The 15,277-nt window shown below is 47.2% G+C and overlaps 1 protein-coding gene across 1 annotated transcript in view; it reads right to left on the bottom strand.

Moving 5' to 3' along the window:
* Positions 1 to 15,277, bottom strand: part of STX8 (syntaxin 8) — a 135,523-nt gene that overhangs the window by 111,832 nt on the left and 8,414 nt on the right. The window contains exons 4-5 of the mRNA XM_075903484.2: positions 14,400 to 14,510; positions 1,452 to 1,576 (exon numbers count right to left, since the gene is read on the bottom strand). Coding sequence (XP_075759599.1) covers positions 1,452 to 1,576; positions 14,400 to 14,510 — 236 coding nt within the window. The remainder of the gene's footprint in view (positions 1 to 1,451; positions 1,577 to 14,399; positions 14,511 to 15,277) is intronic.

Raw genomic sequence — 15,277 nt, 5'->3', positions numbered from 1 at the left:
TAACCACGTGCCGAAAGGCAAAAGCACTCACCGGCGCGAGGCTGCACCCAGAGCCAGACGTGGGCTAAGCTGCAGCCGGAGAATCAGAAGGCAAAACGTTGATGTGCACATCCAGAGTCTGTGCCCCTCCTAGAGTGCTGACCACCGAACACTGCCCCTACCACACAAGCTCTCCCGACCCCGTGCGTCCCCACATAGGTGCGCGCACACGGATACACTCAATACCCACCATGTTAGCAGCGTTTGAAGCCAAAAGAGAGCAGATGCAATTCTCCTGCCCTGTAACTCCACAGTTCGTGTGGCGATTCAAATAAAACTCCCCTACCTCAACACTGACCATTCTCAACTAAGGACGTTATATTGAGGTTATCTAACTAATCGTGTAGTCAATACAAATAAAATACAGCTAAGCCAGAAGCGTGAGGAGGCAGCAGCAGCACAGGCGGCCACGTTGTTCCTGCCTGGATCCTGCAGCAGCACAGGGAGCCCTCTGTAGCCACGCTGTCATGGGGCGTGAGAGAGCAGAGAGCACCGGTTAGGACAGGGAAGAACAAAATGAACCCTCAGCCATGGGGGAGACCACCCTGCACTGAAGTCTATGTAGTAGCAGGGGCTTTAGTGGAATCAATGGGAGTAGTGACCAATGTTCCCACTAATTTTTTCCATCCAGGTGCAGCATAAATTTTGTTATGTGCACTAAGTGCAGATGTGCACTACCAGTAGAAACACATGCTACCGACTGTGGGTGTCTGTGGGCACTCTGCTAATCCGCTGAGTGGTACCTGAATCTCTCTCCTGGCTAGTAGCCCAAGTGCTCAGCTCACAGGGAACACTGCTATTGACATGCAGAAAGATAAACAAGTGCTAAAATACCTTGCCTAAATCAGGACCCAATCACGTTGTACCCAACTGTTACTTGCTGAACAGCTGATGTTACAACACAACTCTTCTCCCACTGCAGCTACACTCAACTTTGCCCTTTGGGACTGTTAGGTTATGATGCACACACATACCACAGCCTACAACATGTACACAAGCAATCTCAGGGTAATGTGTCTGACTTCAAAGAAACCTTGCAAACATGTCATGCCCAGACCAACTCTCCTCACCATTTACCTCCATGAAAATATGTATGAAAAATAGATTGCTTGGCTGGGCAAGTGGAGAAGAAGCTGGTTTTAAGAGGATACTATCAAGTCATATTTTGCTCTCATTGACTTAACCTGAAATTCTTATAAAACCATGTGAAAGTAGCAGTGGTTGAAGGGGAAGGCCAATGCAAGAAAGTTTTTTTGCCACAGAACACCAGGATTTTGGAGCAAGAAACCCAAAACTATCCCTCTGAGACTAAGCTTCTGAGATCACACAAAATATCTAGTCAAAATTACAATGGATTTTTAATACTCTAAGATCTAACCCAGATTACATAAAAAATAAAGAGAGGCTTATACCTTGAATGATTCTCTGTTGATGCTGCTTGAGCTCATCAAAACCAAGCCTACTGGTTTCTTCTGTCTCTTCCAGTAGCCATGGGTTGATCACACCTCGGGTCATCCCTCCTGCCATTAGGCTAGATCTGGAAAAAAAAATTTTTAAATAATTCCTCTAAATAAAACCTCTTTCCTTTACAGTTTGTTTCCCAAGCAACTGGCTTGCAATTACACAGCTGCAAGACATGCACTTGCCATGCTGTGTGCAATTCCCCTAAATACACTAGCCAGAGAACAATTTCTGAGCTATTACAGCTCCTGAAGAAAATGGAGCCGAGATTATGATTTTCTAGCAGTTATGTCACCATGTATCTATAGGACACTGAGTATTACTGTATATGCATTTAGCTACACTGATAATAAGGACAAAACATAATTCTTGGACTACTGTTACATAATGAAATATAGATTTATCTATTCCCTTTTTCACATAAAGAATAAATATTTTTATTTTTCAATCAAATTGCAGAGTTTTAAGACTCAAGTGCTACTAATGGTATGTATACCCCTAACACTACAATGGCTCAGTCCACTAGTCCAACTAGTACAATTAGACAAGTATACTAATTCCCTGAACTCTGAAGAACGGATGCTAACTTTCAGCATTTCAAAAAAGCAACGGTGGAGAAGGACGTCAGTTACTTCTCTGCATTTTTTGATTTGAAGAACGTGGACTCAAGAAGTCAGAATCCCACACTTATTTGGAATAAGACAACAAATGGTCTGATAGCACTTTCTAGACTAACAAAACATGTAGATGGTATCATGAGTTTTCGTGGGCACAGCCCAAAGAAAAAGAATGACTAATAACACTTAGCTGTAGCATTACGGGTTTTCCCTGGTTACAATGGAAATCAATTTTGTAGGGTGCCTTTTTGGTTAAGCTATATATATTCAGGCAGTAAAATACCGAAAAGTATCTCCACTTAAATATGTTCTCAATGACGATGGATTTCGAGATCCCCCACTTCCAACCACACACTGGTTGAATGATATGAACGACGTACATGGTACAGTTTGCAGTCCTTCTGCACCCAAAAATCCCAGTTTAAATCAGAAGCAACTGTGGTGTGTGCAGATTGCAGAACTAAGACCTCAACAGAGACCCTTCCTGCACCTTCATCAACAGAACACTAAGCTAAAATGAAGAAACAGTCAGGACATTTCCTAACTATTACTCTACCCAACATCCCCACCCCAAAGCCTCATGAGGTGTTCCAAGTGTCGCTCTCAATTTGAACACTTTACAACTTCGAAATGAACAATGTACAGTTCAAACTTTCATGCCTGCACAGATTTTGTGGCTTTTATAAATCAAACACAAAACAAATTAACTGAGCAAAACATCAGAGAAAGCAACCAAAGTGAGCTGTCTGGTGTCAGTGAAGCGTTCTGCCACAGAAATTTGCAGAAAGGTCCTTCATTTAATCAAAAATTCAGGAATGGTGTTTAGCCACTGGAAGAGGATTCATAGTCAACTAGAGACATCTACTGGCTATGCATGGAACCACCACTGCCGTAAAATATTTTAACATCCCTTCTCAATGTGAATTCCTAGCTCCCTATAAATCAAGCGTACACACGCACATATTCTTTTCATTTATCTGTCATACTATATATTCCATAGAACATCCTCTATCCAAATTAAACTTGAGAACATACGTAACATCTGCTCTCACTTATAAAAAGATTCAGTATTTAGCTCACTATCTTTTGTGGACAGTAAAGAATTTGCCAGAATTCGATAATGAATCCTGCTCATCCAGGACTAAGACGTGCTTATTCGGTTTTGTGATACTTCACAGGACTGACCATTCTGGGAACTGCAGAGCAGAAACCAGACTGGTTTATGGCTGTAATCACTGGCTTGCTTTCACGCGTGTTAAACGGTTGGTGGTGTGGATTATCCCTGTACTTCAGCTTTTAAGTCTCCAAAGGCATGTATGTGTATTTAATGACATAGCTGTGAAGCAAGTTTTATTTCACAGGGATACATCAGCCATGACAAATTATTCTGGATTAACCCCCAAAATGTAATGATGAAATCTAAGTACCCCCTATAAATCACATCACCCTCAACTGCTGCTGCCATTTTTGAAGATGCCAACAAAATAAAAGCACCACACTTTAGAAAACCTAAAGACATTTACAAACAGCTCTGCTTGGTAGTTCAAAGAAAGGACACACACAATAACGAAAAGGTGATGGCATTTAATCTGAGACTGTCAGGGTACAGTCAGAAGAGGATGTAAATCTCTCTGCTCTGGCAAGGAAGAATGCAGATATATTTGCCATTTTGAAAAGTTAGTGCAAGCACATTTGGAACAATTTGTGGCACTGTCTCTCTTCTAATAATCCACCTTCTTCGTCAAGTTTTGGCCATGACAACTGGTAGGCTTGTTACAATAATCTTTTTGACATGTTTGGTAACTACCTTCCTACACAGTACCACATAACTTCCTACTTCCTCCGATCTTACCCTGTTTCACTTTGGTGGTGTGAAGATTAAAGCTTATCCAATTAGCCACCCACTGCCTCCGCCAAGTTAATCACTTAAATCTTTGAAATCGTCACAGAGCAGTGGAGTGTGCAGATAGCTTTTGATTATAGGAGCAGATTTAACTAATTATAAGGCTTAGCAAAGCGCTCAAATATAAAAGATAAGGGGAGTTAAAATCAGGAGGCTGTGTCATTGCTTAACAAGTAGGGGCTTATCTTGCCAAAGGCATTGTTTCACTGATAATTCTTATAAAACTTCCCAAGTAACTTAGATTAGTCAACCAGGGCTTACTTTAGACGGAGGCCACACATCACGGCTTACCAGCTTTAGAAGAATGATCAGCAAGACTGAACATTAAAGAAAACCTGGGTCAGATGCCAACGGGCTGGTGATGAATTCAACATCCCCTTGAAGATACTGCAGAGACAGACGGTGTGTCTAGAGCACTTCAGCTTGGATTCACAGATTCATGCTGAATGTGGGTGCACTGGGGTCTCATTTATACACACCACATGCCAGGCTAGTTTATGCATCCACATTTCAGGTAGCTTCTCACGACCAGGACAGCAGTTATGAATTTAAAGTGTAAAGACAACACATTGCCGTGGAGGACTCCTTCAAGCGTGGGCGATATACCACCACCACCACCACCACTCTGTACTTTTACACCCCATCAGGTCCGCGCCAGGGGAGACGAGCTGCGCCCAAAAGGCTCCTGACGCTGCAGAGTCACAGGGGCTGTCTGTCACAGGAGCTGTGTGCTTCCCAGCTCCACCAGCACAGGAGCAAAGGACGAGCCTGCGTCTCAAACCCAAGCTCCCCATGATAGAACACAGCTCCTACTATCCCACCCGGACTGACCTAAAGATAAATGGCCTACTCCAAAGCCCACGGACTTTCACGAGAAGCCTAGAGCGTGAATATGGCAAACTGTGTTGGCAACGTGAATAAGGAAAAACCAGATGTAACTGAAGTAAACGTGGTCTTGAAAAACAAGCCAGTTCCTTTCCACAGCAAAAGAACTGCAATATCTTCAATCATTTCCAGGTCCTCCTTTGTTCTGCCTCTCTGAGGGTGAGCAATGGCGATACGGAATTTATAACCCCCCCAAGTTACAAGTTACTTGGCATCTCAAGCTTTGTTGTGTGCATGTGGCCACAAGCAATCTTTCATCTAACACACCAATGAGAAAGCCACTTCTGACGTCCAGTAGCCTATAATACCTTGTTTCTTAAACTGTGTTCCACGGAGAACTCACAGGTGTGCCGCAACCGTTTGAGGAAAAAGAACGGCCGCTAGAGCTGCTGAGACGCAGCGGGTGGTGCGAAGGGTGGAAGAGGTGAGCGAGTGGTGCCACAGCGGTGGCGTGTCTGGAAATGAGGCAGGGCTATCCACGTTCCTCTTCACGTGCTTCTGCGCCTGGCTTGCAACCACCTGGGAAAGCTCCGCACCTTGGTTGCACCCCTTGCCAGAGGGGAGGAGCACTGCAGGGCCAGCAGCTGGGCCAGCTCCGATTGGCTGTCTCCACTGCTGGTCTGGGGATCCTGCCTACCAGGGGAGAGAACTGCCCTAAAGCTGCCACCCCGACCCGGTCTTTGCACCACTGCCATCAGCCCTTCCTTGTTACCCAGGACAGCTGAGGGGGGCCAGATACAATGTTCCTTCTTTGTCGGACAACATTTTTTTATTTAATGGATAGCGATTGACAGGTTCTGTTTGGGATACTTAGATTAGAAAAGATGTTCCACTTTTCAAAAGATAATTAAAAAGGTGCGTGGGGTTCCCCCTCCCAATCAAAAACTCTGTGTTCCTCATAAAAAAATTGCTTGGTGTTCTTTGGTCTTAAGTTTAAGAAACGCTGCTATAATACTTCTGACAGGGAGACTGATCAGGCTGTGACGCAGTCTCACAGGACGCAGCGGAGGTTGGCCCATAAAAACTAAGCTGTAAGGAATGGCTTTTCAGTAATGGGGAGATACTCCAGGAGTTACCCAGTGGACAATTCCCTCTTTTCTGGGCCTCCCTGACATCACCGCAGGGGTTCCAATAGCTTCCCCTCCCTACACATCCTAAACAGGTTCTAAGGCCGATGCTTGGAAGGTATTGGGGGGGGGGGGGAACCACTCTATTTCCACTATCACAAAAGACAAAAGGTTGGCCACTACAGGCTCATCTAGACAGAGTTTTGCCAATTAAGCACATGTAGTTATCGCAATAGAACTCCCCACGTGGACAGAAGAAGTGATTGCTTTAGCTTAAGCACCACTCAAATCAAACAAAAAAGGCCCTTTTACACTGCAGTAAATGTCTCCTCACAGGAGTTATGCTGTAATGTCACACCCTAACTCGTACAGTTACTGTACAACTTTCCTGTGGGGACAAGTACTAAAGTACATACAATGATAATCCTTCCCCAGGGAGTCAATCATATTTTGTTTAACCCAGCATATTAACATCAAGTGCAAAATTGGAACCTCCTTTCTGCATCTTCTGTCCTTCTGCAGAACCTTCTTCTTCCAAGGATCTCAGGTAAAATGGGAAATTTGAAAACATCCACCAAGAGCATGTTTGGCTCCTGGGCAGCTGCCTGCCTCCCCCCTGCCCCTCATATCAGAGGCAGCAGCACAGGCCTGGAGGTAGGGGTGGGAGGGAAAAGAGGGCTGGCGGTAGCTGGTGCATGCAGGGATCCGGCTTAAAACACCGCTCCCCGTTCACACCAGCTCCCAAAGAGCCACCTGCCCCTCTGCATGAATATTTACTTGATTAAAGGCATTTTAACATCCCCTACTAAAAAGGCAATTCTTTGACTTATTTTTCTCCATGTGTTTTAAGCCCTACTCTTCTGATTTGCTCTTCACTGAAAATACAAACACAGCTGCCATCCTGTCCCCTTGTGGCCATAAAAACAGACCTTATGGTACATTTTGCAATAACATGGGTAAAAGCCCTGTGCTTTGGACAAACTCCAGCTTGGGTAAATACTCTGCCTCACTAAAATCCCTCTGCAGTTCAGCAGCAGACAGAATTCACTTCCTGCGTACTAATGTTGGGGAGAGTCTTGTCTGATGACAACCTCAATGTCTGCTCACTTAACACTGGTGTGCGTAGGAACTTGCACAGATCACTCTACAAGGAGAAGTCACGGTGGAGACATGGACCCATTGAAAGGCAACGAAAATAAGGTTTAAGTGGAGAGAAAATGAGCTCTCTGCATGCCATTCAAAGAGTCATGTAAATAGCACCATCTCTCCTCTGGAAAATTCTAGTTGCATCCTAATTAAGGCTGACAACGCCGGAAGGTAAACGAATGCTATACTAAATAATGTAATGCCCTCTTCTGCATTCTGGCCCAAGCTGTCACTTAGAATAAAAATTAAGAGCATTAAGGCCACTGTACTACACAATGTGAAACAGCATTACAGCAGTTTTCAAAGGCTACAAGCTCACTGAATGGTGACCAAATATAAACGGAGATTAATTTGGGTAAAACCTTCACAATTACATGCCATTGGGACGATAAATAGGTGATCACTGGGGCAAGAAGGTTAATGATGGGAGCGGCTGTTGAAAAAAGAAAAAAACAAAAAAGAAAGGGCTCTGAAAACGTGGGCTGTCACATTAGGGAAGAGGTAGATAAAACAGACCCCAAAACAGAGTCACAGCTCGATCTTACGCGCCACGTGCAGCTCGGTGTTATGAGGGGGGCCAGGCTAGCTTTCAGACAGAGGAAAGTCTGGTCTGCCAAACTCTGAAATAGGCAGGTAAAAGGAAACCCAGCGCAATGCTTCTGGAGAAACCGCCTGCCAATCAAGTTGTTAGCTTACCGGCAAGGAACAGAGATGTTTACCCGTCAGTCCCAGGGATGTTAAATATCGGTTAATTGAACAGTCACGTAACCTCATGAATTCTTATCAGTTAGTTGACTAGTCGATAGTTCCGGGTGGGGGGGAGGGGTAGCAGCAGATCCCTCTGCCACTCCGCATTGCTGCCTCTGTATCAGAGAGGAGCAGAGTGCCAGGCGGGCGCTCCCCTCGCGGACCAGCTGCCTGTCGCCCTGTGCTGCTGCAGCAGATGGGACGGCAGCATCCCCTGCCCGGGAGGGTGCACATAACTGCCGGACCCGGTGTGAGCTGGAACTGAGTCGGGCTGCCTGCCCTCTCAGCTCCTAATACCCTTCAAATGCAGAGCCACAGCAGGGGTAGGTCCCAGACCTGTTGCAAGCCAGGACTGAGCTGGGCTGCTGGCCAGCCTGCTACAAAATGTACTGGCAAGAGGGAGGGGATGGAAGGGAGGGAAAAGCGTGTAGTCAATAGCATTAACCGATATGCCTTTGATTGCTGGTTAATCGACTACCCTATTACACCCCTAAATCAGTCCCAGCCTCTCTTTTAGAATTGCCAACAAGACTAACTGCGGTTCGCACCACTGTCACCATGTGTGTCACAGGTCAGGGCACTTGTGCCTGTATTCACTCTCCTGGGAGCAACCACACCGGTTCTCCCCTCTTGACTGGGGTTTCCCCAGCTTCACCGTGATCAGCCTCGCAAGCCAGCCTGCACCGGACCCGTGTCTGCAGTACACTTTCTCCCCAGAGGCAGGACAAAGGACATTGGCTCACAGTTAAGTTACCACGCAGCTGTTTGTAAGCAAGCACATTTGCTCTTAAGGCAGAAGCACTATTAAAAATAATCAAAACCTACACATACAGCAAAAGCTTACAGAGGTCGCCCCAACCTCAACTTTGGGGTCACGTAGGTGTCAGTCTTTCCAATCTTTCCCCAGGGAATAGGGCCCTCCCTGCCCGTTTACTGGATCAGAAAGCAGGCCCTGAATCCATTTCAACTCAGCTACTTATCCAGGAGTCTTTTGTCTGTCCCACGCTGGCTAATCAGGTTTGAACTACAACAGCTCAGACTCGCCAGATGGTGCCACTTTCCTGGAAGTGTCACCATCTCAGTGAATGCTCCTAATCCCCCTCCGCTGCTCTTGGCTCCTGGAGAAGCCCTCCCCTATGAAATTACCTACAATCCCTGACCCACAGTGTTCCCTTTAACTTAACAGGGTGAGATCTACCAAAAACTGCCACAGCTGCCAAGCCCTGTTTCTAAAGGAATTTGAAATTGACATGGAATTGTGTTTATTTCCTTGTTTGTACCTCAGCATCACTGATGTCACTGCAGCTTTGGGGTCATCCCTACAATGTCCTCATCCTCTGTTCCCTGAGCGTCGGCAGCGTGGCAAACACTGGCCTAAAGGAGCGGAGGGTTTTCTTGTTTTTTCAAAGACCACATTTCAGCAGCGCAGGTTAATTTATGTATCAAACCAGAACAAGGAAGCGCACAGGAGGCTTCACGGATAATCAGTCCATAGCAGGGGTGGGCAATCACTTCTGGCTGGGGGCCACTTCAAAACGTTTTGAAGTGGCCCCGGGGCCGCCCCGGAAGGGGCGGGGTTTAAACCGTAAGGGGCGGGGCTAAGATGCTTCTGGGCTACTCCACCAACAGACCACGATTGGTCTGGGGATGGGGGAGCCCCTTTGCCCCCCCCCCCCCACTAGGCACCTATGTCCCGGCAGGGCGGGAAGAGGCTTCGCATGCTCTCCCACCCCCAGGCCACTAAGCGCCATGGGGAGCTATGCCAAGCTTCCTTCGCCCTGCCCCCACCCTGCACGAGCATATGGCACGTTGAAGTGCCGCGCGCTCCTCGCAGGGCAGGGAGAGGGCAGAGGAAACTTTTGCGCATTCCCCCCGGCGCCCAGGCCAATCAGGGCAGGGGAGCATGTGACGTCTCCTCCCACCCTGCGAGGAGCCCCTGGCGCTTTTAAGTGCTGCATGGTCCCGCCGGGGCAGGAGGAAGTTTGTGCGCTCCCCCGCCCCCAACCCCTAATTGGCCTTAAGGGCAGGGGAGCAGCAGGGCCTCCACGGGCCGGATCAAGCCACTTGGCAGGCTAGATCCAGCCCGCAGAGGCCCTTTTGCCACCCCTGGCCCACAGGGAAACCTCTGCATACCTGTGATTTTACACGTTGCAGCTAACTCTGCTCTCAACATAAAATCCAGACTCTGGACAAGGCTAAGCCCAGAACACAATGAACGGATTAGACACGAGCCCACGGTTTTACTGTCTGCAATCCACGTTGCATTGACAAGGTTTCATTTTCTCTTTCAAAACGCCACGCTGGGGAACAAGAGAACAGGAACAGCCTCTGCTACATAGCAGGCTGCAGCGCTGTAGGCTGCAACGTGCCTCTTAGGGAAAGAGTTTTACTAAGGTTTGCCATGGCTCGGTTTCTTTAATACAAGCGTATAAACACTAGGGACGCCAATGTGTAGCCGACTACACGATTAACCAATAAGCCCGGGCTTATCAGTCAATCCTGTTGACTACATGCACTCCCCTCCCTTGCTGTTGTGGTATGAGAGGCAGCAGGAGGGAGAGGGGGGAAAGCAGGAGCTGGTGCCCACAAAGAGCTGTCTTAAGCCAGCTTCCCACAAGCACCGGTTTCACTGTGCTGCGGGGCAGGAGAGGCAGGGGCGGCTCTGTGGATATCAGCGCAGCCTCTGTCCACAGGAAGTTCAGGCCCCCATGGACAGGGCCTGCTGCAGCCCTGCACTGGTGCCTCTGTATCAGAGGCGGCAGCAGTAGCACGGGTCAGCAGGTGGAGATGGTCTGCATGGGAAACTGGTTTTTAAACTGGTTCCTCTCGCAGACTGGCCCCCACCTGCCATTCGGCGCTGCTCCTTCTGATACAGTGGCAGCTGCGCGAGGTGGCTGGGGGTTCCCAGAGAATTGGGCCAGGAGTGCACTGGCTGCTGGCCCCTACCCCGGGGACTATCCCGTAGTCACGTAACTGCTAAAATGTGATGCAGTTACACAAGTATTCAATTACACACTAACACACACAAACTTTATATACTAGCAACAATACAGTTGTAATCATTGGTCAAATGCTTATAATCAGATCTTGGAAGATCCTTTTCCATGCCAGGATGGCAGAGTAAACCCCTAAAAGCCTGTCTTTTAATACACTATAATCAACAAGTGATGTCATCACCGGACCTTAGCTAAAGCCAGATGAGGCAGCGAAGGGCTGAACCCGATTCTGGCCCTGTCAGGATTAGTGGCTGGACCCCTATCGTCAAAGTCTTCCTCTTCTTGCGTGTGATACAGCAGTTCCGTGGCCCCATTCCTTGGGAACAATTCTCACCACAGACATGACAAAGCCACTACACCAAGTCTTTCTGATGGCATATTTAGCCACAGAGCAACACGTAAGGAATCCACCGAAAGCTGACAAGATTCAATCACTGACAGCTGTATGCACAGAACAATGTATATATCAAAAGCAATCGTTATGAACTTGGAGTAAAACTAGTCACCAGGCCTATTGTTTTCCAGGGATGATGCTCTCAAGCAAGAGAGAGCTGTCACCCATCGCTCCTCAGCCAGATAAAGCAAGTTTCTAGAGTAAGGCAAATATGAGCTCCTTTCACAACAGCGTCACAAGGAGCGAAGGCACCTCTCATTCATAAACAAGAGAATCTCAAATAGGAGCAGGGAGGTTGTGTTCTCTCTGGATTTGGCACTGCTGGAATCCTGTGTCCAGCTCTGATGTCCACCATTTAAGAAGGATGCTGATACACTGGGGAGGTTCATAGAAGAGTGTGACGGCGCGTTGGGGGTCCCCCGTCTCCTGCACCCCGAAATGGCACAAACAGACTGCACCAGCCGGTGGAATAGAGGAAGTTTATTGCCTCTCCAGGTTACAGCACAGCACAGATGTAGTCTGGTCACAGAGCTGGGCTAGGATGCCTCAGGCCCCCTTGAGATGGGGGAGACTGGGCCCCTAAACTCCAGCCCCTTTCCCTAGGCTGTCTCTTCCATGCTTCCAGCCAGCAACTAACTCCCTCTCTTCCAGCCCTGCCCCCCAGCCAGGGCAGCCTTCCACCTTCCTTTGTTCCTCTCCATGGGGGGTGTCTGGCCATACTGGTTTGCATAGTGACTCATCCTGTTTTGCTGGGTCATGGTACCCATGGCATCCAGTGGGGGTTACCCCAGAGCCAGCAGCATAGAAACCAGCCAGGTACCCCCACTACGTCACAAAGAGCCACAAGAGTGATCGAAGGAATAGACAACTGGCCTTGTGGTGATATGCACAAGAAGCTCCATCTATGTAGCTCAACAAAGAGAAGGTTAGCAAGTAGTTTGACTGCAATCTGTAAATAGCTACATGGGGAATAAATATTGGATAGTGGGTTCTTCTATCAAGCAGAGAAAGGTCTGACATGAGCCAATGACTGAAACGTGAAGCTAGACAAAGTCCAAAGAAATAAGATGTACATTTGTAAACAGATGTACAATGAACTATTGGAACAACCGGCCCAAGTTCATGGCGGAGTCTCCATCACAGAATGTTTAAATCACGACTGGATGTTTTGCTAAAAGCTCTGCTCTGGGAATTATTGGAGGGCAGTTCTCTGGCCTGCGTTATACAAGAGATCAGACTAGACGATCATATTTGTCCCTTCTGGCCTTGGAAGCCGTGAATAGTCTACCCTTGCCTCATCCCAGAACAGTCAGTGCAAAATCATCCGGGACACGTGCAAGTGAGCAAACCCTTTGGAAGTGGAAAGGACCGTGACAGCAGGCAGGAGATCCCCAGGCTAGGAATATGGACAGAAGAGTGTTCCAGGATAGCAGTATAGGGAAGGGGACTCTGCATCCCGAGGAATCCCCTTAAGGAGCAGGGGGCTTCCAGTGATGTTTGGATCCTTGTTCTTGTGAAATGAGCCAGCTCCACACTGGACTGATCTCTGGGGAGAGTGTTACTTTATTAGCTAATAAAGATAACCATTGGTAAGCAAAAGGCCAAGTCCACATTTATAGTTTCCTTTTGGATGAAATTAGGGAGGTATTGCTGCGGGTTGTATTGCTGTCATCACTTTCGCTCATTTCTAGGCAAGTCTCTGATCTTCCCTCAATACGCTTATAATAGAGTAAGCACTCCCAAGTGCCGTGTGGCCCCAAGAGCGGAGGTCTGAAATAAAACTGGCAAGCTGGGACACACTGCAGAGGATGGGTAAATGCTGAGAGTCAGCCGTGACAGGGGCTGGATATCCCAAGGGAATAATGCAAAGGGATCTAGGGTTGGCATGTCTCACTGCTAACCTGGAAGATAGACTTAGGACTGGCACAGCCCAGAAGTGGGAATCCAGGGGTGTCAGGCAGCAGATCCCCAGAGACAAGTCAACAGACTCCTTCCCACTGGAAACAGGAGGTAACAAGGTGACTCACAGTCCTGGGTGCTCTGAGAACTGTCTCAGTAACCAGTTATTTCCTGCACCTTGTACCTAATTAACCATATTTTCCTTATTTCTATGATCTGAACTAGGGAGGTTAAAAACCACGTCACAGGTTAACTGTGTAACTGCTCAAAAGTTCAGTGGTTACCCGCTACCCACGCTGCGGGCTCTGCAGTATAATGAGCCCAAAGCGACGCCTCTCTGGGAGCAGGGCCGCTGTGGTGCCCGAGGAGGCGGCTTTGCTGGGCAATGAAGCCACGTCCCTGGGAGCAGAGCCAGCACCCCCTTGCCCACCTGGCTACTGAGGGGCTGGTATTCCTCCTGTCTGCGAAGGAATCGAAATATGGTGTCATGCCAATAATTCAAGGAGGAACCTAGTGCTTCCGTATAATGGCATAATGATAACAGCGCGTTTGAAGTCAACGTAGCAGCCAGGAGATCAGGCTATAGTGACAAAGAAGAGCTCTGTGGCAACTTGAAAGCAAGTATGTGACCTCACCCACCCGGTCTCTCAAAGAAGGGTCTCCAGATCAGAGCTATTCCTTCGGGGAGCTTCTCCAGGCAAGTATGCCACAGCAGGTAACACTGCACAGATTCATAATCACACTTACGCTGCCCTACAGACCGTTTGCCAGGGGTACAGAACAGCCGGAATCTGCTCCCGGCAGCCGCACCTTCCACTTCTCACAAAAATATGGGGAGCTGTTGAGGGTTAAACCTAACGTTCAATCAATCTTAGCACCGTTCGTTAAACTAAATCCAGTTTGTGCCGCTCGTTTAAGAGACTGGCATAGACTCTACTAGATCACAAAATGAGAGAGAGAAAAGACCTAACAGACATAGCCCATCTCCTCCTTAAAGACAATTAACCCTTTGTCCTTCCCACACACCAAGCTGGCAACTATTATACTGACACTAAACAATGCATGTGTGCAGTGGAGTTGTAGTCATGTAGATATTAAAATCACACTTCCCATCAAATGGCAAAGCTGAAATTAGCTACATGTAAATAAAAATGAAAGCAAGAAAAGCTTTTACTGTGCTGTCTTCAGAGACACATTCAAAACACACACCCCATCACGCTGCTCCTTTAAACTGAGGTATCGTACCTTATCACATCCGGCTCTGTGCCATCATTCTTATAAGATGCTTGAAGTTGTCTCTGCCGCGTGAGAAGGTCATCCACTAAGTTTTGCCTTCTGTCCCCCTCCAGCTGCGTTCTAGAGGCAGGTTAAGGGCCAATCTCAGAAATAAAAGCATATTTAAAAGTTATATTTCCAACGTTAAAAGCATCGCTCTCATAAGTCACCTCTTAGTGCAATATCGAAGCCAGTCAGGAAAAAAGTATTTGTAAAGAGCAAGAGATTAAAGTAGACATCGCCCTAAAAGCACACCCCTTTTCACTTGACAAAGATTTATAAACACTCTTCATTGATAAGACAGTCGGGCTGCATGGCTTTTAAAAGCAAGAGGCATAAATTAGTATAGCATCGTCTTCACAACTTAACTATAAAACACAGGGGGTCACCGCCACTTTACCAAAAGGCCTCTAGCATAAACCCATTTCTGCAATTTACAATACCTTAAAGAAAGAAGAAATCATGATTTGCCTTGAGAAAGTGATCCAGAGAGCACAAACTGACGGGGACAGGGGGGAGTTTGGGTTTTTTTGCACACTGAATTAATGTAAAAATTGAGAGCAGTAAATGCCCCCCAAAAAAATCAAAAATCACTAAGCATATGATTTGTTCTACAATTTAGTCCGCATGCAAAAACAAGACGTAGAGAGTTTAAGTTTAACAGAACAAAGAATGAGTCTTCCTACACCTGCCCAGTACATAGCACATTTTAAGTGCTACTACAAAATCACCACCACCAACCCACCAACCCCATCCAGTTGGTCAGTTTGATTCAGCAAAGCTCTCAGTATGTTGACTATTTTACCAGGTGATGATACAGACCCTAGTCCCTCCCTAGCTCACTAGCT

Source organism: Pelodiscus sinensis, chromosome 20 (assembly GCF_052426305.1).
Source record: "Pelodiscus sinensis isolate ZL-2025 chromosome 20, ASM5242630v1, whole genome shotgun sequence".
NCBI lineage: Eukaryota > Metazoa > Chordata > Testudines > Trionychidae > Pelodiscus > Pelodiscus sinensis.
Note: the sequence above shows the minus strand (reverse complement) of the source record. Positions and strands in the feature narration are given on the sequence as shown.